Source organism: Bos indicus x Bos taurus, chromosome 6 (assembly GCF_003369695.1).
Source record: "Bos indicus x Bos taurus breed Angus x Brahman F1 hybrid chromosome 6, Bos_hybrid_MaternalHap_v2.0, whole genome shotgun sequence".
Taxonomy (NCBI): domain Eukaryota; kingdom Metazoa; phylum Chordata; class Mammalia; order Artiodactyla; family Bovidae; genus Bos; species Bos indicus x Bos taurus.
The window spans coordinates 87,800,556-87,824,750 of NC_040081.1; the positions used below are offsets into that span (position 1 = coordinate 87,800,556).

At 33.9% G+C, this 24,195-nt stretch overlaps 1 protein-coding gene across 10 annotated transcripts in view; it reads right to left on the reverse strand.

Moving 5' to 3' along the window:
* The window catches only part of ANKRD17 (ankyrin repeat domain 17), a 166,981-nt gene that overhangs the window by 55,386 nt on the left and 87,400 nt on the right, over positions 1-24,195 (reverse strand). For 4 of the 10 annotated variants that reach the window (XM_027544715.1, XM_027544711.1, XM_027544717.1 and 1 more), the window contains 11 exons: positions 23,347-23,580; positions 20,525-20,619; positions 18,360-18,597; positions 17,075-17,266; positions 16,580-16,713; positions 14,355-14,442; positions 12,827-12,954; positions 12,439-12,582; positions 11,694-11,796; positions 9,478-10,230; positions 4,945-5,093 (listed from right to left, as the gene is read on the reverse strand). In XM_027544715.1, the coding sequence (XP_027400516.1) occupies positions 4,945-5,093; positions 9,478-10,230; positions 11,694-11,796; positions 12,439-12,582; positions 12,827-12,954; positions 14,355-14,442; positions 16,580-16,713; positions 17,075-17,266; positions 18,360-18,597; positions 20,525-20,619; positions 23,347-23,580 (2,258 nt within the window). The remainder of the gene's footprint in view (positions 1-4,944; positions 5,094-9,477; positions 10,231-11,693; positions 11,797-12,438; positions 12,583-12,826; positions 12,955-14,354; positions 14,443-16,579; positions 16,714-17,074; positions 17,267-18,359; positions 18,598-20,524; positions 20,620-23,346; positions 23,581-24,195) is intronic. The other 6 variants (XM_027544713.1, XM_027544712.1, XM_027544714.1 and 3 more) reach the window with 6 other exon arrangements.

A 24,195-nucleotide genomic window follows, 5' to 3' on the forward strand; every position in this document is an offset into this window, starting at 1 on the left:
TAAAGTTGAGGAGGGTGGTTGGTTAGTCAAATTCCTTGGGGAACTTAAAAGTAGGTCACTTCACTGTATTTCTGCATTAAGGGGAAATTAAAGCAGCTAATACTTTACAACAACCTATTAGAACAATAAAGAACAAACTTAAAGGTCCTGAAATGAAACTTTCACCCTCTCAAATACATACCTATGCATTCCCAAAACAGTAAGAAATATCCTGATTTGCAATACATCAAGAAACAATTTAACTAAAGTAGGAATTTGGGTTAAAATTAACTACTGACAAGATATATATATTTTTTAAAAAAGCGCTTTTGAATATTTTTAATCTAGGAAATGAAACACAGATGATGATTTTCTAGAAGGTAAAGTAACACTGAATTTACATTATACTGGTTATTAAGTCACATTCTTGGTCATATATTGAGAGAAATCTGGAAAAAAGAGCTTTGTTAAGAGCTTTCCAGGTTTATATTCTAAAGAAAATTTTCATTTAGCTCACAATATCATGAAATATACCATTCTGTATCATACTATGTTGTTATCATGATTCAGGTTTATAAGTTACCAGGAATGATTACTCAATTTTATAAGAGGAAAAGAAAACCAAGGAAGAATCATAAGACAAATGCAATATTAAAGGAAAAAGCAACTTTTAATGAGTTGGAATATAATTGAAAAAATATATCTGAACTATAAAAAAAGAAATTTATTAAAGTACTTTGAAAACTGTTAGAATTTAAAGAGATGAACACTCGTAGACCTCCACAATCCCAAACATCTCATTCTCTAACCATATCAGGGGTCATATATAAGATCAAAAAGGATAGCACTTTAGGGCATTCAATAAATGAGACAAATCAGTAAGATAGTAACAACCCACTTAAAACATTTCATATAAACAAGTAGAAAATCAGTGCATTTTAAGGTAGAATGCTTTAATGGCAGAGTATTACATATTACTATCAATTCATTTTATTCTGGTCTCCTTAATTTATCTCATTAAATCATGATGAAACTATTTTCCAAGTTGCAAAGACAGGAAAAAGAGAGAAGTACCAAATGATATTTATACCACTAAAGGTAAAACATAGTTTTACAATTTCAGTCTTGATGTGTATTTACCTTCTTTAAAAGATAACAGATATATGCTAATTATTAAAAACAGAAGAGAAGTCAAAATTACTTAGAAAGCTTTTACTTTTTCTGTTTTTGAGATGTACTGCAATAAGATACTCCAAGTTTAAGGAAAGCCTTTAGAAATTTGAGGAAAAAGGCGTCAAGTAGTTTAGAACTGGAACACAAGTTCAGTTCATGCCAGAACATAGGTTTTAGAACTCATGAACAGAACAACTAATTCTTTCTCACTTTTAGTGTCTATCGGACAGAGGAGCCTGGTAGGCTGCAGTCCATGGGGTCGCTAAGAGTCCTACACGACTAAGCAACTTCACTTTCACTTTTCACTTTCATGCACTGGAGAGGGAAATGGCAACCCACTTCAGTGTTCTTGCCTGGAGAATCCCAGGGACAGGGGAGCCTGATGGGCTGCCGTCTATGGGGTCGCACGGAGTCGGACACGACTGAAGCGACTTAGCAGCAGCAGCGGCAGCACAGTTAATTAAAACTTAATACAATAATATATAGAAAATATTTAATTAATTCAAGGGATTCAACTCTGACAACCAGATTTACTGTTTCATATAAAACCATAGCTCTTAAAAATCTCTACATGATTCCTATCTACATGTTTCTATATCTAGAGTATCCAGGTATAAGTTTTATTATATCACTTAAGCAAAATAAAAATAGAGAGCAGAGCTATGTTATCAGAATATATAGTAAAACAGTCCCAAATAATCACTTCAAACTATCATTTATTGATGTTTGCTAAAATAAATTCTGGTACCAGCATAGCGTGCGGTATTAGTAATCTTAAAAGTCTGGAAAATATCCAAACAATTCAATACAAACACCACCAAGGGTGATTTCTAGTTATAGAACATAAGATTTGAGGACTCTTATAAAGAATGCAAACTTGTTATCTTTAGCACTCTTTAAGGGTCAGAAATTAAGCGGAACAACTAAGCCTGTGTGCCTATAGAAAATGCTCTGCAACAAGCGAAGCTACCACAATGAGAAGCCCACACACTGCAAGGAAGAGTAGTCCCCAATCACTCCAACTAGAGAAAGACTGAGTACAGCAATGAAGACCAAGCATAACAAAATAAATAAATGAATAAATGAAATCAAATATTAGTTCCCAACTATAATGATCAACTAAACAACCATTTTCCAAGAATCATTAGCATTTCAAAAGGAGGTGTGTGTGTGTGTGTGTGTTAGTCACTCAGTCATGTACAACTCTTTGTGACAGGCTCCTCTGTCCATGGAATTCTCCAGGCAAGAATACTGGAGTGGGCTGCGATTCCTTTCTCCAGGGCATCTTCCTGACCCATGGATGGAACCCAGGTTTCCTACATTGCAGGCAGAATCTTTAATGTCTGAGCCATCAGGGAAGCCCCAAAACGAGACGTACTGAAGCATTAAAAATTAAACTTCTGTTCTTCCTTAAAATTTGTGATAAATATGTGGTACATCTAGGAAATATGCTAAAACAATGCAAAGATTAAACACACATGACATCTTGTTATCTAGCCAGATTCATTTTTTAGATTCTAGACCCAAAGTGTTCAGTCATTTGAAAGCTGGCTGCACTAAAAATTGGCTTTTAGGTAAGACCTCTCTCCTCACCTATAAAATGGGAATAGTAACAGTACCTACTTCATGGTACTGTTATAAAGATTAAGTTAAAGAAAAAGAAGTAAGTATCTGTAAAGTGTTAAGAACAAAAAGTTTAAGTTTTATTAAATAAACACATGAAGGGTTCAATTAGAGAACTTTTAATCTTTCATAATAGAAGAATCTTGGTACTAACTTTTTCATCATATCACCTGTCTATAATAGCACAGTAGTGTCACATATAAATCAAAATATGCATTATGTAAAATCTCATGGCATTTGTATTTGAGAATCTAATAAAAACTTCAGATGGATTAAGCACCAAAGAATCTTATATATACCACTTTAAGTAACTTCTTGGTATCATAAAAACTAGTAAATTTAAAAAAGCAACACTGAAAGTTAAAGAAAAAGTGGTAAGCAATTATTTCTGAATATTAATTCTGTACTATGTATTCTAAAACATGTAATGCAAGAAATTTCTAATTCCTAACTATTCAATTATGGTAAACTTCAAGAAAAGTATTGTGACTCAAATTAGTCTAACCCATCTGAAAAACCTCATGTAAAGAAGCAGATTTTTAAGGAGCCATAGTCAAATTTTTTTTAATAAAAATGTGTACTACATTTAAAATGTATGTTGTATTTTAAATTTTAATATTTTAAAAGTATTTTTATGCAGCTTCTTAGAAATTAATTTATGCTGGCTAAGTGGTAAAGTTAGATATTTCATTGTAATAATCTCAAATTCAATAAATTCATGATCATACTTAATGGAACCTTTTCTGGGGCTGTTTTATTTTAAAGCATTAAAAAAGAAATCCTTTTATATTTTGGTGAAGTTTCATTTTTACTTATGGACCAATTTTTGATCCCATAAAAACTATAAAAAATACTTCTGGTTAAAGCATTAATAGATTCAGAGCAAAACAGATTGGAGAAAATAATGCAAATTCAATAAAAAGTTCAATCCAATTCTATAATGCAATCCTTAAGAAATGTAAACCACTGTGGTTCATCAAATCAATGTCTTTCTTTTTTTAATGAAAAATGAGGCTTATAGTCTGGTATCTGGAAGAGTGCCTTTGAAGTTAAACAAACCTAAGTTTGACTACCAGCCCCACCACTTCTTAGTTAAATGAAGTGATTGTAAGCCCAATTCTTAATGTCTCTTTTAGCCTTGATTTTTTCATCTGGAAAATGGGGTTTTAGGAGTAGCTACTCATATGTGTAGTCTGAAGATTAAATAAGGTTATTTCTTAAAAATAGCCCCTGACAATTTTAAGTGCTCAAAACAAAACAAAGTTAGCTCTTATAATAAGAAAAGCAAGTAAGAACAAATTAAATTCCTTTTCCACAGTATTACCAAGAAACATTTTAATGAAAAGGAGGCTTTATTTTCAATAGCTTAATAGTACAGCCCCTTAATGGTGCAATGTTACACACACACACTTTCTCTCTCCCTGTCTCCTTCCCTAAAACTGATAATTATAAAGAACTGATCATTTATAAAACAAGTTTTATAATGTACACCACCACTCTCATACTAGTCTCTCTATCAGGTATTAATCAAAACACAAAACTAAATAAACTGCAAACATTTCTCAGTCCTGAAGAAAGCCACATACCCTTACCTCCTTCAGCAGTCTTGTAAGCTAGGCCTCTTGGCATTACTTCAGGAAGAAATACAAGCTATCCTTTCTTCCCAACCTCACTTTGCTCTGAGGTTTCATGGTAAGTGAATGTTTTAAAATAACTTTTTTTTTTTTTTAAAGAACTTAACAGGTGTTATATACAGACACACAGACGTATTACATACTTCTGTCAGTAAGATCAGAATTTTCAAAGACAATATAAATGAGTATATACATGATGTTAGATGGAATCCAGTATGAATTTTCAAATACAGCTTCTAATTAAAGTTTAGATAAAATACACAAATCTTAAGTTTTGTCTCTTGACATCCTGTTCTAAAGTTTAAGAAAAAAAGATTACTTGATGACTGTGGAAACCAAATATTCACAGTAATTATCAGTAATAATCTGTGCTTGGAATTTTATTGCTTTAAATGTGGATTTTGTAATTTACATTTGTGGCTCAAGTCTTTGCCCAGAGACAAAGCAAAAGCAGTCTAGGATGATTTAAATCACTGATGAAAGTTTCACAATGATACAATGCAGTTAGAGCTGTCACTCCTGAGTGTGGACTTACCTGCGCGTCAATGTCAATGGCAGGGTAGATAGGAAGCATGGCTGAAGGAGAGATGATAGGGCTTGGAGTTGGAGTCTGAGGTTGGGAAATGGAAGCAGCGATACTGTGGGTAGGAGTGTTTGACATTGCAGATGCTCTTCCACTGACTGCTGTTGGACAAAATAACTGCACTTAATAAGGATGAAACACTGTTAGGTAACAGCAAGAAATAATTATCAGAAAATAGTTAAGGATATTTAAAAACAAAATATCTACAGAGAGACTGCCAGAGCACTAATAACTCATTTTCCTGGTTATTTCTGACATTGGACACAGAGCAAAATTTAAATATATATTGAAAGTAACCCATTTGCTAAACAATAATCCATGTGGAAAACAAATTCCCCTCTTATGGTATGTAATCATAAAATTTTAGTTCAAAATAACCCTGAAAACAAAAATATTTTTATGAATTAAAAGTAATACATGCAAACGGTTATCCATATGTCTTCTTAATCAGAAAAGGAATAAAAGTTAAAATAGTCAAGTTCAGAAGGAGAAAATATGACTTTTACCTGCCAATTTCACACCTCACAGTCTAGAACTAATGAAAGTAATATCACTGGGGATATTCACTATGGACTATTTAAAATATTTCCTATTCATTTATTAGCTATAGACAGGGGGTGGCCCTCAGTATGACAGTATGTATATATATAAATTTGATCCTCACACAGAAACAGTTTCTCATGTACAGAAATTATTCTGAAGGAGGTAAAATGCCCAATCAATCAAGCAATCACACTGGACTTAGAAGGATGAAATTAAAAGATTAGGGTAGAAATAAATGCATGCACGCAACCATCCTTCAAATGTAGATTATTGTTAGTTCTTATAAGTGTAATTTTGCCATGATATTATTTTCACCAAAATAAGCAAATTAAGAAGGGGCTAATTAGGTCAGTACTTGAGCTGGGAGAATTTCAAGGTGGTAGCAGTTGAGGGTACTTTACTCCCTCATCAACTGACTTTTGGAGTTGACATGTGAATATCAATCCTTTCCCCCCTTATTGAAAATGCTAATCTTGAATGATCAACAGTAGTATGGATGTAAGTTACCAACGTAGTTATCAACTACATCAGACAGAAAATACTCATGATTCACAACTGGATCTGAAACCAGCAAGAGGTTATTTATGATACTACCAAGAACAAAACTGAAATTGACCTTATTATAACAATTATAAACATGATTGTCAATTAAAAAAATCTATTTTACATGAAATCCTCAGTTCAGGCACAAACATACACTATACATTATAGCAACACACATTCTATAATTATACATTTTTAAGTCCACTTAAAAGCCAAAACAAAAACAAAGGAGGAAACAAAACAAACAAAACACACTCTTCAAATCCTTAGGGATCCAGATCAATAGAAAAGGGTACGTACTATTTTATTAATCACCTAATGGCCTTGATATTGTTACTCCATGCTGGTAGTTTTGTATGTTAAGAAAAAGATCAAGACAATTCACACATTTTAGATAAAAATTTCAAAACCATATAAAATCTATGGCTCTTAAAATAGATTCCATATTCTCCTTTGATTAGATATTCACAAATAAAAATGCTAACCTAAACACAAAATTAGCTTAAACAGAATGAACATCAGTCTGTCCAAAAAACTGATTTTTACTTCATGATACTAAACAACAAAAAAATCTAGTTTACCATTAAATGGCTAAATTATAATTTATATTTCCATTAGAGTAAGTTCTTCTAAAGAACATATTAAATTGGTTTTCTTATTTTTGGTCAAGGAAATAGGAAAAATCAATTTCCTCATATCGCTTCCTTTCAGGTACCTATGAAATTGTTTTACTAAAACTAAATAACTGCCTGTCACTCATCCATTCTCTACAATTAAAATTAATAACTGTAAATATGTAGGTACCTGAAGGAACTATGGTACAGACCAGATCTTTACATGTGGAACTTCCTTAGTGTTAAGAGTTCAGAGGTTTTAACAACAGGTAAGGAAAGAGGAGATCTTGAGAGCACAGCAAAGCAAGGTGTTAAGACTGGTTAAACAAGGAACTGATCTTGCTTTGGCTAGTATAGAAACCAGGGAAGATAGAAGATCTTGGCCAGCCAAGTGCTAGAGAAAAAGCGACTGAACCTTATAAGAGCATCTAATAAACTGGGACTAATGAATAAAGGACAGAGATTATGTTTAAGGAAAAAAGAAAGACAAGACTAAGCCTAATGAAGTTGTAAGATATTTAAAAATCCAAAGAAATGGAAATGGTTATTAGTTAATTGAAATAACAAGTACTACCACAGAAAAGTTTAAAGAAATGCTGTGGAAGTGAGTGTATATGTGTATGTTTATGCATGTGTACATGCATGATGCAGGGATGGGTTGCAGGGAGGTAGCTGGTGGTTTTTAATTCTGTTTATTCTGGCCATCTCTCCTCTCCCCATATAAATGAGAATAAACAAGCAAAGTATTTTTATAATATGACAAGTATTTGTCATATTTCCTGAAAAGTTTTTTACTTAAAAAAAATTGTATATGAAGATACTGTAACACAGGGAGAATTTAATTATTTTGTTTGGTAAACAAATCACAGAAAAACTACTTTACAAGCCTCCAATGATTCTGACTGGCATAAAAATCATACAATTGGCAAATCATTATCGATAACTATGCCCAAGAACATCAGGTAAATTCTGATAGCATATCAAAATTTTAAAAATATTCATTGGTATGCAATGTCCATTCTTCACTTAACTGAATGAGTAACTCAATTCTATACATTCTTTGGTAGTTCAATTTACATAATAGAAAGAATACCATTACGATCTAAATGAATGGTCATGAAAGAAATATCAAATTTGGGATTTGAAGCTAATAATGTATGCTTCAATTTTCATAATATATCTACTGTTTTTAAAATTACATTCCCAATTATTATAAATAGCTAATGGTGATTGGTAGTAATTTTCAAATCTATAAAAAATTTATACTTCTTAACACAAGAATCTTTATTGTTCTTACTAATGATTAACAGCATTTTTTTCTGATGTAGTTACTGGACCCTCTAAGATCAGAAATTTTCATTCCACATATTACTGTTGAGGTGATACTAGAAGAGAACTAGGAAACTTTCGATTTTAATTTCTAAGTACAAAATCTGTCTCATTAGTTGGTTTCTTAGTTTCTTAATGTTACCTACTAAATATCTCATATATACCTGCTCTTCACATCAGTCATATCCAACTCTTTAAGATCCTACAGGCTGTAGCCCACCAGGCTCTGTCCATGGGATTCTCCAGGCAAGAACACTGGAGTGGTTGCCATGCCCTCCTCCAGGGGATCTTCCCTACCCAGGGATCGAACCCACATCTCCTACACTGCAGGTGGATTCTTTACCACTGAATAGCCAGGAGGCCCAACTAAATATCTCAACACTATACAATTTAGTTTTCTCTTATTCTTTTAAAAAATTAAAAGTTAAACTATATATAATCTATCATACATAATGCTATGTAAACATAGTTTCAAAACTTCAAGCATCCTTTAAATATAAACCAAAGAATTAAAAAGGGAGAAGAGAGCAGATAAAAATTATCAAAATTCACCTATTTAATCCCTTTGTTTTCCCCTGTTCCTTCCTTTTCTGGTTCGTTTTTTTTTTTTAAATGGAAAAAAATGTCCTTTTCAGTATAGTATTCTTACGGTTCATAACCCTGTGAAATCTCATTCTACTAGTTTGTTATAAAACTCACGAAAAATATTCAGTAAGTAAATAGAACTAGAACCACTGAAACAACTTCCTAAAATATTTTTTTTTGCCAATGAGACTAATTAAAATGTTAAAAAAATTCTCTGGTTACCCAGTTAAAGATATATCATTTATGATACTGTCAGGGGACTACTCCTTTCCATAATACAATTACAATTAGAAAGAAACTACACATTAACATTCATAAAGGATAAATCACTGACATACTATATAATCAAATCTTATTTGGTGGTACTTTTTTAGTGTTGTAAAAGTATTTACATTTTTTTAAAAATATTCATCAGATTTGAAGTCTGATCCATCAGGATATAAAGTATTTCTGTTCACAAATAAGATTTCTGATGTATCCTACTAGTTTTGCAGTTCAACTTCTATCAACTTCCCCTGGTGTGAATACAGAAGCAAAAAAGCCAAAATTCTATCAGTATTCTTAACTTAGAAAAAACAAGAAACAAACAAACAAAAAATTAAACATCAACCCGACTACCAAAAAACTTAAGATTCCCAGCCTACCCACCTAAGCCAGAAAGTTTCAGTCACTTGCACTGAATGAACTAATTTTTAATTTGACCTGTATCCATCTGAGAACTTCTGAGATTGAAATAATATTTCTAAAGATATACATGGGTCAAGAGTCCAGAAATAGTTCTTAAGTTGGGTAACGGCAAAAAATTCTGGCACACTCTTACTCGCCTTAAGCAAATCATATTTGATACCTGCTCGTAACAATATAAACCCACCTGCCATGATGTCATCCAGCGTGTCATTGAGGGTCTGAGCAGGGCTGGCTACCATTAACCCTTGTTGTGTTTCTGTCAGAATTCCTTGCCCCAGCCCTGCCAACTGTGCTTGGCCCAGTACTGGCTGTCCAACTATCACTCCTTGCAGTTCTGTAAGATTTGCGATGGACCCTGGAGGCAAGGGACCTGCCGCCAGAGGCAAAGCTTGAGGCATGGCCAGAGGCTGGATTGGTGCAAAACCCATCTGAGCAGCAGTTTGCTGGGGTTCATCTTTAAGCAAAACGGGATCCACTTGCTGTAACCGTGCATAGTCTCCCTCAGAAAGCTGTTCTCCAACCCCAACCGGAGTCAGCAGTCCCAGATGTTGGCAAGACTGTTGCTGCTGCTGCTGAAGTTGAATTCTTTGAGCTTTAACCTCTAGATACTGCTTTTTTAGCTGCTGCTGAGTTTTCAGTTGTAACTCTCGTTCTACTTTCTGTAGTTCCTCCAAAATCTTTTGTTTCTTCTGGATTTGTTCCTCCCTTGTTTTGTTCAGCTCCTCGATCTTCTCCTTGGTAAGTTGGTCAGCATGAGCCAGTTCCAACGACTGCAGCTGTGCATTCTTTTCTATGGCTTCTTTTATCCTCTGTTCCAGTTCTGTTAACTTTCCCTGAGCCTCTTCTACAATGCTCTCTGGAGACTGATTGGTGATGTAACCCTGTACATCCTGGCTGTTTGCTGGCAAATGGCTGCTGGACTTTTGTTTAGAAGCAGCTGTGTGAAAAAGAAACCCCCTCAGAAGTGCACATGAATGGCATCCTCATTACAGAGTTACTGTTGGGAGGTTTAGTGCCAACAGTTCTGCACCAAGTTATTATATCCACAGAAGGTGAAAATGCATTAAAGAGTTAAAAACAAATCCACCTTCTTCATCATAAATATAAAATGTATGTATTTTATGTGCATAGAATAATCTTTGGGAAATCAATTTCAGAATTTTAAAAATACCACATGGCTAAAATTAGACAATAGAGGGATGCAGATTTGTGATATCAAAGTGGTACAATTAAAACAAAATCTAAGACTATGTGTAGATAGATACTTCACCTGATCATAAAGATGTAAAAACTTATCATAAGAACAGAAAAATAATGCTAAATTATTATGATGTAGAGAAAACTTAAACCTCTAAGTCAAGGTTTTTCTACATTTAATAATCTCTGCCTTTTAAACACACACACATACACACAGAGTACTCAAACCACTAAGAAGTACCAAGAAATTAAAATTCAACTAAAATAAATATTTGTTGGGGCCTACCATCTTCAAGACTGATAAAGGTAAGATAGAAATTCACATATTCATAAAGCTACTTGGCCAGTAGACAACTGGAATTCAGTTTCCCTGGAAGAAAAGATGCTGAACTATGACATTCATCGTATCTTCCGACAGCCAGGTGAATAAACGTATCTGGCTATCGGTATAGCAATCATTTGCTTGGTATACCAAGTGAAAAAGGTGCCAAGGCTCTAGATTGGTAGCAGTGATTGAAAAGAACTGGTGGAAATACTTAGTATTACTGTTGGTAAAATAATACAGGTAGCCAAAAACCAAAAAGTTAAAGCCACACTGGTGCTTCAGGTAAAACTCTCTAAAAAGAAAAACTGATTCAAACTAGTCGCTGTTTCGGGACATGACTTATGAATCATACATGATGTAACATCCACAAGTAAAATATGGACCTGAGAGTTCTAAAGAAACACACAACCATATCTGAAGTAACTTTGAATTCTTGGTTGAGAAAAGGCATTTCAGATATAAAATCTATATTAAACCAGTTATTCTAAAATAAAATTTAATTTTGATCTAGCTATTAATATTATGCCTTATATCACTACAGAAATTTCAGTAATTTACAAAAATGTCACCCAATTATACCCAGTCTAATATTTTAACATGAATAGAAATTACTAGTTATTAGAGAAAATCACAGATAATCAGAATTGCATCAAAGATGAGCATCTGAATTTCTATTAATACTTCTCATTCCAGCACAAATCCATGCTCTCAACTATGTTCTTTCCCAATAACATGCTTTTTTCATTGTTTAAAAAAAAAATTTTTATGCCAACTTAGTAAAATTCATTTCTTTGTGGAAAAATAATTTTAAATGGCTATTTTTTTTTTGAATCTTATTTTTACTTGGACAACCTGAAGGCTTTAGAAGTATAACTGACCTTTATTCCTGATGGGAAGAGTGGTGGCAACATTGGCAGGTGGTTTGTCAGGCTCCTGAGGTGGGACAACCATGGGCAGTGCTTGAACTGGTACTCGCGGAGCCTAAGACAAATAAAACTGATTATATTTCTGCCTTTCCTATACCTTCTACTAAATAATATGCTTTAAATGATTCAGTTGGTAAAGAACCTGCCTGCAATGTGGCAGACCGGGGTTCGATCCCTGGGTTGGGAAAATTCCCTGGAGGAGGGCATGGCAACCCACTCCAGTATTTTTGCCTGGAGAATCCCCATGGACAGAGGAGCCTGGTGGGCTGCAATGCATGGGGTCGCAAAGAGTTGGATATGACTGTGCGATTGGATGCCACAGAATGAAGAATAAGTTATGAAGATCCATTCAAAGTATTTTTTAACATAATCTCAGGAAACAATATATTTACTTAAAATATGCTGATATCAAATTATTTCCATGACCTTTCTTTTTCTGGCCACACCACAAAAGTCCCATCCACTGGGACAAGGAAATCCCTCCAAGATATTTTTTTAAAACAGAAAGCAAAGCAAAATGATATCAATCTAGAATGTGAGTATTATACTAAATGGTCATTAACTGTATCAAATACATTATCTTTAATGAGAATTGCATATTATAACAAAAAACAATCATTCTAGTTTAATCTGGAACTATGACTAAATAAGGGATAAAGATAATATAATATAAAAATGCTTTAGTTTAGAATCTTACCCTATTTAAATCGTGGGATGGGGGCGTTAATTGAGTGACATCTGGTGGAGGGGCTGAAAGCAAATTATTAGGATAGTCCAAAAGATAGCAAACAACGCTTGTATGACCACCTTTTGCTGCTTCTATCAACATAGTTGAGCCATCCTAAAAGAGTGAATATGGAAAGGGAAGAAACAGTTTTTCAAATTAATTTACAGAACCATTAAGGAAGATAAAGCCAACAGGTCCCAGACACATTACAGTTTCCAATTTTAGGAAAGAACACTTTCCTCTAAAAACAGAAAATGAACACATTCAGAATGTCAATACAAGTTGAACTTGTAGATAACGTGTTATGCTCGAGTGAAGATTAATTCACAATACTACCTGAAACATTTGAGTTACATACTTTTAAACGGTGAGTTGGATCTGCCCCATGAGCCAAAAGTAGTTCCACTACTGCCAGATGACCCCCTGCACAAGCCAGGGACAGTACAGTATGGTCATTATTAGCTGTGGTTCTATTCACATTTGCTCCTAAAACAGACAATCCATGAAAAATAATGTTAATAAAACGTTTCTTAAATTATGGTAGACTTCAAAATCAAAGAGTAGAGAGAACAGGATAATGAAGCCCCACATATTCATTACCCAGCTTCAATGATTATAAACATGGCCAATCTCATTTCACATATACCCACATCCATTCTCCTCTCCCATCTTGAACTATTCTAAAATAAATTCCAAACATATAATCTCATCCATAAATGTTTAAGTATGCAACATTAAAAATTTAGGATAAAAGTATATATCACTCAATATAATCACTGTTTTATAAAAGTAAAATATAAAATTTTATCTAAATTTTTGTATCTTCAGTGGGCAAGACGACTAAAAACCAATAAATAAATAAATAAATCACACTGCCCTCTATGGGCCAAATAATGGAAGGAATTAACAAAATATATGAAGTAATAGTAGTAAAATTCTCATCCCTGATTTGCAGCACTTTGCAGCATGTGGGAAATGGAAAAAATAGCAGGAAGAAACTGGAATCGGATTCACTAAAATTAAACAAAGGAAGAGAAGAGATAATAACTGAAAATAATTTCATTCTTGAATATCATGTGTTATTCATAAACATGTAACACGTGTTTAAATTGCCTAAAATAATTTGACCAATAAATTATTTCTTATTTATTAACAAACTTCAGTATTTTTGGTAAAAAAGAAATGGCATATCGCTTTTTTAATTGTATATCATCTACATAGTCTCTCTTTATCAATGTTGAATCAAAAGCAAAATCTTTAATCTCCTATACTGAAGTTCATGAAAAAGTTTCAACTTGAACTCATATAGTAAATACCAAAGAGATAATTTAAAGAAAGTAATAATATGCTACTTTTGTTAATAAGGATGTTGGTTTTCAAACAGAATAAACGACCACGAATGAAAATGCATTTTTGGCATATTTTTTCCATTTCAATTTTTAGCTTTTTTTGGGTGGGCTGTGCTATTTTTATGATTACTTCTTTATAGTTTACAAAGAAGGAAACCTAGGCCCAGGGAAATATAAAGGAGAAAAGTGTCTTGCCTTCAAGTTAATCAGTGGCAGAAACTTGGCACAAAAATCCAGGTTTCAAGATAAATTATTACATGAACAGAACAGACTTCAGGCAATCTAAGCCCTCACTTACATAGAGAAATTTTTCTTTATTGAAATGTTACTCAACAAGTGTGTACCCAGTATGACAACTCTTCATGGAATGGTTCTATGTGTTGCAGGGTCTTTATCGACTACCCACTCACAAAAATCTCAGTAGCATTCCTCCATCACATGATACCCACAAAATGTCCTTTACCTCTAAATCTCTTAATACCCAAGGGCAGGGAATAGACATCTCTGGGAAATAATCACTGCCTTACACAAACCTACCTTTACTAATTAGGAACTGAACAGTACAAACATGGCCAGCTCGTGCAGCTTTCATTAAAGGAGTTCTTCCACCTTCAGATTCATGCTCCTGTTTAAAAAGTACAGACTTATTTGATATTTAATTTCCAGTGAACAATTATTCTTTTTCATGAAAATCAAAAGGAAAAGAATTGAACTAATTTTGGAATCTAAATATATTAAATAACCTGCTCTGAAGTAAATCAAGGAATACATTCTTTAAACTATCTCAAATTAGAAGCATGCTCTTTAGAAATATATTAAGAACTGAAATTATATTCAGTGATTGCTATGCCATTATCTGAATCCATCTAGCTAATTTTTCCTTCTATCTCTACAAAAGGGATTGTAGAACTCGAGCAATGAATGGCACTCTAGCACAGCCCTCTCCAAACAATCAACATTATCTCCAACCACTACAAGTAATTTTCTTTTCATAAGTTTTTATCTTATCTGTATGAATTTCTAAAGTATACCACTCTCTCTTATATACTTCTCATTACTTCTATTTTACCTTACATAGACAGTGATAATTTGAATATCTTTTTAATACTACCAATGACAAGATATTACTACAGATTTCTAGGTTTCAAAAGGATGGAGAACCAACTGCATTCTTGTGATTCAGAATATCAGCACAGGAAAAACTTACAGGTCTTACAGTATAAAGGTTTGAGAAAACTACCTTTTATAAAGCATTTTATATGTCAATCTTTTTACACTTACATCTGATGATTTTTCTCTTAAGTCATACACTAAGTTGTTTTAACTGCAATTAACTAAGCAAGATTACACTGCTGCCACGTTTCACAGTCACTGTGGTAAACACTGGAAATACAGCCCCTGAGCTGAAGTAGGTCAAAACCTAAGATAGGCAGGCACATAACTACAGCTAGAATATAACATGAGTCGTAAGCTCTTCAAGAGTTGTGCTAACACAGAGCCAAAAGAGACCACAACAGTAATCTAATTTAATCTTTTCCTTTCACAAAATGAGAAGTTAAATAAATTTTAAGAAACCAGTTAATTGAGGAGCCTGTTTCTGCCTGTGTGAGTTTCTGTTATAAACCATGAACTGCTACATGAAAACACACAGGTGCTCATGGTTTAACTAAAACCTACTTTTCTTACTCCCACACAGGTTAAACTGGAAGAATGCCTTTATTCCCCCACACAGAATTGCTTTATTTTTCCCTATCTCTCAGTCTGTACTCCTACTAATTTTTCCAACTGGAGGAACCTCTTTTGTTACAACATCACGGTATCTATCTTTCTAAACCTTATCCAGCCCCAAACATAACATCTCAGATGACGTCTTCACCTCTTCTGAGCTTTCTGCTTATCCTTTCCCTATGACACCTCTTTATAATCTAAGAATGACCTCAGTATTTCACCCTTCTCACTAAAAGTTATCTGAGGGCACTGCCCTGGTGGATCAGTGGCAAAAAAAATCCACCTGCCTATACAGGAGACAGGAATTCAATCCCTGATCTGGGAAGATCCCACATGCCGCAGAACAATGAAACCCCTATACCATAACTACTCAGTTCGCGCTCTAGAGCCCAGGGAGCCACAATTACTGAGGCCTGTGCTCCACAACGAGAGAAGCCACTGCATTGAGAAGCCCACGTACTGCATCTAAGAGCACCGCCCCACTTGCCATAACTAGAAAAAGCCCAAGAAGCATAACTAGAAAAAGACCCAGCACAGACAAAAAATTAAATAAATAAGTCTTTTAAAACAAAAAAAAGGTAATTAAAAGAAAATATTACTTATCTTTTTAACTCCTTTATTTAATAATGCTTTGAATGGTACAGGTACAATTTATTTCCTAAACTACAATGAAATGCCCCTAAGCAATAGGTGCCTTTTTATGACAAATCAAAGAAACTTCTAAAAATAGTTAAGTACCTAAAAGAAAACTTATACTAATTATTACCATTAATTATTAACATATCAAACACAAAATTTTCCCCTTTTTGTAGTGAGAAAGGGGTATTTGACTGGATACTGCTGCTAACGAGGAAATAAGAATGGACACAAAACAGCTTAGGGAAAAAACATGACTAAATGAATAAACAATGGTGAAAAGGTGAACATAAAATTAGAAGTAAAGAAATACCTTTTGTCTACAGTCTCCACAGGCTTTTAAGTTAATTTCTTGTCTTAGCTTTAATTACTAAGATTTAGAAAGTGCCATGGCTTACCAGATCTGCTCCTGCCTGAAGTAAGACATCGGCTACATCAGTATGACCATTTTCACAGGCATATGTTAGTGCTGTATCCCCTGTTGCTGTTGTTGCATGAACATTAGCTCCTGCAGTGGTGTTAGACACACAGCCTTAACAAAAGAATCATAAAACACAAATGTAGATACTGAAATTCCTTTTAGAGAAGCCATATCGCCTTAGATTACACAAAATAGCCTTATTCATGTACAGAAATAGAGAATATTGTCTGCATGTTTAAAAGCAAAAAAGAAAAAAAACTAGAAACAGACTACTGCTTAAAATTAAAACTGCAGATACTCTGAACAGCAATAAGGTAAATTATTTATTCAGAATACACACAAAAACATATCTTTTTTTCTACACACATTCAGTGCATCATACATCAGAAAAAAGTTATTTGCATTGTAACACTTTTACTTATATAAATCATGCAAAAAAACAAAAACACCTCCCAAATGCAAAAATGCCTACCTGCAGCTAATAAGTATTTAACTAACTCCAAATGACCCTCTTGAGCAGCTTCCATTAAAGGGGTAGAACACCCCAGTTCTATATCAGCTCCTGCCTTAATTAAAAAGTCTGCCACTTCCAGAAACCCTCCACAGCAAGCCAAAGTCAAGGCAGTTTCTTGAGTTTCTTCTGTCTGTGCATTGATATTTGCTCCTAAAATATATTTAAAGAAAGTCATTAACTTATTCCAGAGATAAGCAAAGAATGGTTATTTCCTAATAAACTATATTTCAAAAATGAACATTTATATTACTTCACTAAATGATAAAGTGCTTCTCCCCCAACTTCAAGAGGCAGTTAAAAATTAAGAAAACTATCAAAACCACATCCATGAGGCCATATTTGATATACACTGCTGGAATAAGATTCAGCCAGAAGGAGTTGATCCAAGTCAATGTGGTTTAAGGACTTAGAAAAAATAAAATGTAGCCCCTTGTTATAAAGATCCAAAATAATGATGGTAAAGATGCTGATGAAAATAATATATATTTAACATGCTATTATTTGTCAGGCAATATTTAATGCATTTTACATATTTTTATTAGCTCCATTTTTGCAGCTAAGGAAATGAGATTAATTAACTTGTCCAAGGTCAGAAGAACATTATCATCACTACTACCACCATCACTACAGCTAAATCTTAACTGGCTGCTGCTGCTGCTGCTGCTAAGTCGCTTCAGTCCGACTCTGTTCCACCCCTGGGATTTTCCAGGCAAGAACACTGGAGTAGGTTGCCATTTCCTTCTCCAATACATGAAAGTGAAAAGTCAAAGTGAAGTTTCTCAGTCGTGCCCGACTCTTAGTGACCCCATGGACTGCAGCCTACCAGGCTCCTCCGTCCATGGGATTTTCCAGGCAAGAGTACTGGAGTGGGGTGCCATTGCCTGCTCCGTCTTAACTGGCACTATATGACAAAAATGTCCTAAAAGCTTTATACATATCTATAAACTCACAATACTACTAGAGATGATAATTTTTAAGGCACAGAAAGAAATATATAACCTATAACCCTACCCCACCCCCAGTTTTCTGTTTTTATTCACACAGCACACAAAGGCTCTGAAAGCTCTTAAATATTAAAATAGCACAGTATGGGAGTTATTTTCAGAGCAAATACTTTAGCACCCCATTATGAATCTACTGAAAGAAAAAATAAGGAAAGATAAAATAATTAAATTCAACTTTATAAATTATCATCTTACATGTTACACATTTATGCCTTAGTATCTTGATTGGTATTGGTTACCTTGGCCTAAAAGTAAAGCCACCATTTCTTCATGTCCTTCACGAGCGGCTTCCATCAGTGGTGTATAGCCTTCATCATTGACTTCTTCCAGGCTAGCTCCCCTTTCAATAAGTAAAGCTGCAAGTTCCACGTGCCCACCACATGCAGCCAAGGTCAACGGCGATTCAAATGAATCAGCAGGCATGTTCACTTGGGCACCACTGTCAAGAAGCAACCTAGCTACTTCAACATGGCCATCCTGATTACAATGTAATTAAAAAAGTGAATCAGCAACATTTTAAAAAATCGTTAAAAATACTTCTCAACTGCTATACAATGAAGTTCACTGATATCAATTCAAATAAGAATTAATAAATCTACATTTAAGAGTTGAATAAGCAAGCTGACCTATTTCTATTCCTTCAGTATTTATTGTAGTGGTAAACAGAGACTGAGGATATAAAATATGTAGAAAAATGCTTCCAATCAAAAAACTTATTTACCAACAGGAAAAAAACACAGTTAAGTACACAAAACAAGAGATTACTGTGAGATAACATTAATACTGAATAGTATAAGCTTAAATGCTAAAAGGATAAAGTTTAGAAAGGGGAAAGTAGGATTTTCATAGGAATCTTAAGGACAAGCAAATTTCTGATTAGGTAGAAAAAGAAAAATGCAATACTTTTTAGAGTGGGGGAATTCAGCATGATGTATTAGTGAAAGGGGAACACAGTATGTACATGGTACTTCCTTTGTTGTTCACAATCAAATGCCAGTGAAAATTAAGAAAAAGAAGTTCTCACTTAATATCTCTGTTTCCTTTATCGGTATCCCTTTCCCACAGCTTTCCTCCCTTTCCCACACTGTTGGCAACTCCATGGCTCACTTTTCCATTCTTTCTTTTTTTGATATACTTTTTCCTTCTTCATCACCTCACAGATATTTCACCTTCTTTCGAACATGTCATGCCCATTGTTACCTTGGTACTTGCCATACTACACAACTTTAATGGTTTTATGACTATTTTACTTATTGGCTGTTACCATGCTGTTCCTTTAAGCTCAGACTTTTCTTCCTCCATAAGCAGTCAACTCTTACATTTCCTTCAAAGTCCAGTTTAAAATCTCAGTCTCATAGCAAGTCTCTAAACCTATGGCCTCTACTAATATCTTTCATTTGCTTATAACATTTAATTCCATTGCATGAAGAGTAGGTCCACAGACTATTTCATTTTAATTATTTAATCTACACATAAGTTGTTTCTCTAGTGGGGGTGGCAAAACTGTTTTAAGTTCCTTATCATGGGGATATTACTGAGCATTTTACACACATTTTGTCATTTAATCCTCAAAACAACCCTAGAGAAGGATATTATCCTCATTTTAACAGGTGGGGAACTCTAAACCCTCCAAGAAAACCTGTTTGTTCAAAAGAATGATTTAACACTGGTATGGCAATAAGAAAAACAAAAATGGCTTAAATGGCTACTTAATATTTTTTAAATTACTAATTAAAATTTAACATCATTTCAATAATCATTCTCTGAAGGGAATTTGAGACAAGAAACCAAATTAACTTGGGGTCATTCTATCTTTGGTATGTTTTCTCATAAATCTCTCTATAAAGTTATTATGATACATTTCTGTGCCACAAGTCATAGACTGAAATACACAAGTTTAAGAGTACTATTCTTACACATTCTCAAGAACAAACTAAAGTTCTTCAAAAAGGGAATTCGGGGTTGAGAAAAGACTATGACAGAGGAAGAATTATGTAATACAAACAATATTCTAATCTCAAATTTTTCATAGATTTTAAATTGTGGGTTTGATGAACATGTTTACTTTGTATTATGTACATACTCTTGTGGATTATGATCTCATCTTTAACATTCTTGATCAATCTGTCAGAAAGTCATTTTTGCACCAATTATATAAAACCAGTATAGTTATGTGAGACCAAGAAAATGAAGGTTGTGCTACAAAGCTTCAGAAAGCACTCTGATAAAAGCTAATGTTGTTCAACTGGCTCTGAAAACGACTGATAACTCAGATAGCTAAGGTTCTGATCATGGTAAGTCATGATAAATAGAATCTTTGAACCCAGGGAAATGGCACCCATTATCCACTGGCTCTGTCTCTATCTAATATATAAATTTTAAGTATGTATTTCACCAATCTTACCATGCAAGCCTCCATTAAAGCAGTGTGCATTTCATCTGTTTTATGCTCTTGATCTGCGCCTGCTTCCAAAAGAAATCGCACCATCTCTAGATGTCCTAAACCAAAAGTTTATAAGATTACTTAAAAATATTTTATTAGTCCAAAAAAGTAAAGTTATATTTTGAAAACTTGTATTTAACTTACAGTAATAAATATATCAGCAGAATACTAAAATCAGCTACAAGCCATCCTTGACGGCCCAACACAAATTATACAAGTAATCTGTGCTGTTCTACTCCTTACCCTTTTGCCCCAGAAAATGCTGTTACTAGAATCCTCGCTGCAGGTGAACAAGGTTGGCACTAAAATGCAGCACCTGGAATATCCCCTCCACAACCTTGTTAAGCCCAGGCATGTCACAGTTATTTATACTATAGACTAAATTAGCTTTTGCGAACTGCAGCCTGGGATGAAAAATCACCAATGAAGTTATTTTTATGAGGCAATGAGCTTTAAGTTTCAATAACAAACTCACAGATGTTTTAGGAACAAGCTGTATGTAAGTTGGAAACTGCATATATAAAAATACCCTTTAAACAACACCATTTATATTTATCCATTTAGATATTAACATATATAGACACATACATATATATTCACATAGTTTCAAATAAACCATAAACTTCAATTCACATAATGATTACCTTATGAGTAGTTACAAGGATTACCGATTATATTTTTAAAAGGACTTCAGATACCATGTAAGAAACAATAGAAAAGTTACTAATTTTTCCCCAACTGTATCTGGAATGAGCTTCAGTCAATTCTCAATCAACTGGGAATGGAGGGAAGGACTGGATAGCGGAATCATAGTTAAAACTATATTAACTTTGGTGAGTAAGTGTTGTATATGCCATACCTTGTTTTTGCTAACAAATTTTATTTCCTTCTTCTCTGTCATTCTCCCTTCCCAAAGTCCACACCAATGTTTAGTCCTGGCCTGAATTCTATCCCTTCCCCATCTCCTCCATATCAATGGAGGTATCCTAGGAGACCTCACGAGAAATAGAGCAAAGTTAAGAGTGTGCACAGATCCCTGGAAGTAGTAGAAATGTTCTCCCGGAGCTCCGTTCTTTATCCAGTTTCTTTAATAAAAGCCTGCAAGCCCTAACCTCAGCAGGATGGGGCTATAAGCAAAGCAGAGAGGGAAGAGTAGTTATATATAACCCCATCTCAGTGCTCACTGGCCAGGTGGCTTTCAGTGATAAAATGGAGCCAGTTTTGCTTTCAAACTATTTGTGAAAAGGTGAGAGAAAGCCACCCAATCAGCCTGCCCTAGAGGCTGTCCCAAGGCTTAATTCCTCTCCTCACAATGAAGATCAACCTCTGCTTAACTACCAAACAGAAGTAGAGAACTAAGAGACCTCAGCTGGGCTTCCTAAGCACCCTTCATCTGAATTATCTGTAACACCAGATAATCAAAAGTCCTTGGGAGCCTATTTTAACATTTAACTTAAATTTTAGTCATTTATTTGTATAAGGATTATTTTAGCCATGTTTTTAACTGAAATTATTCCTAAAGACCTAACAAAACTTTGGCTGCTCTGAAATAGAAAAACAACATTGGGGCCAACACCAGAGTGAGGGAATCAAAGTCCTGGGTGCAAAATTTAAGGAGACATTCACTCAAAAGCTCGGAGAAGGCGATGGCACCCCACTCCAGTACTCTTGCCTGGAAAATCCCACAGACGGAGGAGCCTGGTAGGCTGCAGTCCATGGGGTCACGAAGAGTCGGACACAACCGAGTGACTTCCCTTTCACTCAAAAGCTAGTGGATATGAAGCTTCAGCCACTCAGAGTGAGTGCTTCCTTAAATTTTGTATTTTGCCTTTCAAGAGCTTTTTCTTGATGCTTCTGGGTCAAAAATGTATCACTTATTTTATGATAGAAACAAGACACAGCTGCAGATGGTAGAAAACATTGAATTGAATGGCTAGGCACATATAATATTTCATGAGATTTTCTTTTTGAAAAGTTTCTTCATTTATAGACAGTTATCTGTCATAAAGGTTGATTCTGAAAAATATATGGCTCTGTGGCTATCATTTTAGAATCCAGAATCTAAATCATAAGCTAGCTGAAAATTAAATATTTATTCAGACAATTATCTTCACCCCCAAAATAAGATACTTTACTGTTATCGACATTTTCAGGTTGACTGATGTCACTTAGAAGACTATGTTACTAACCTCTTTGTACAACTATATCTGGGCAGGTAGATTCAATTTCAACCAGCTCTTCCTTTATTACACGTGTTGATGATACTCTAAAAAATTGTTCTTTTGAATACAAACTGCCTCCACATCACTTTTAATTTTTTTGCATATATCCTCCCTTTCTTTTCCATTTTTCTCCTTCTTCATGAGAAACAGCTTACATACCTTCTTGTTAATAAATCGTTTTGATTTCCACTGTGTTTACTTTAAATTTACAGCCTAAATACGTCTGAATTCAATAGGATACTTTTGTGTAAACCAGTGAAAACACAAGCATAAACATTAAAAAGTACAATGCATATTAAAATTGTGTTTCTGATAAAAACTGGGTCAATTACTATTTTTCATTGACAATATTTATAATATTGAATATTTTTAAAATTATATAAACTCCACATACTAAAAACTTTTAACCTCTGAAATACTTTAAACACTTTTATTTATAACATACTACATACTATTACCATCTTTTATTTTTTAAGTGAATAACCATACTACATGAACTGTCATTTCATGAGTTTAAAAACTTCATTTAAAAAAAAAAAAAAACAGTTTTTTTTACTGTACCTTTGTAACAAGCTAATGTAAGGGCACTCTCTTTAAATTCATTGGAATGCGTATTAATGCCAGCCCCATTTTCTAGCAGCAATCTGGCTACTTCCACATGTCCAGCACTTCCAGCTTCCATAAGAGGAGTATGACCATTTTCATTATGGTCCTCAATACTAGCACCGGATTCCAAGAGCACCTTTACAACATCTACATACCCTCCAGCACAAGCATATGTAAGTGCTGTATTGCCTATTTTAAGGAAGAAAAATAGACATTCAGATAAAATAGCAAAATAAAACAGGTTTATTTAGTATCAAAGAGAAAACTGACATAGGAGACTATAAAACTTTAATAAATTTAGCCATTACACTTATACATATAATTCTTTTCTTTATTACATTTTATCTTACTGAAACCAACTCCCTATTTTTTCCATTTCAAAATCAGGGTTAAACACATGAGGAAAATCATATACACTTATCACAACTGTAGGGTTATAAAAGAACTGAGCAATTCTGAAACAAACTTTTCTCATGAGAAAAAAGTCACATTCATTCTAACTTTAAATCTGAGAAATGTTTCCCAAAGTGTATTTGTTCTTTAGATTGCAATTATTCATCGTATATAGATATACCTCATACTGGTCCTTTTAATCACACATTGCTTTTACTACAACTTTAAACATCAATTAACTGGTAGTCAAAGTTAAAATAATTTCAAAAACATTCCCTCTTAATGATAAAAATTTCCCATGTTAAGAGGGGGTAAAAAACTTAACTTCTGGGTAAAATAAGGATTCCTAAAACCTCCTCAAATCAGAACCTATACAGACCTTTAAAATTATTTAAAATATTTAATAAATTT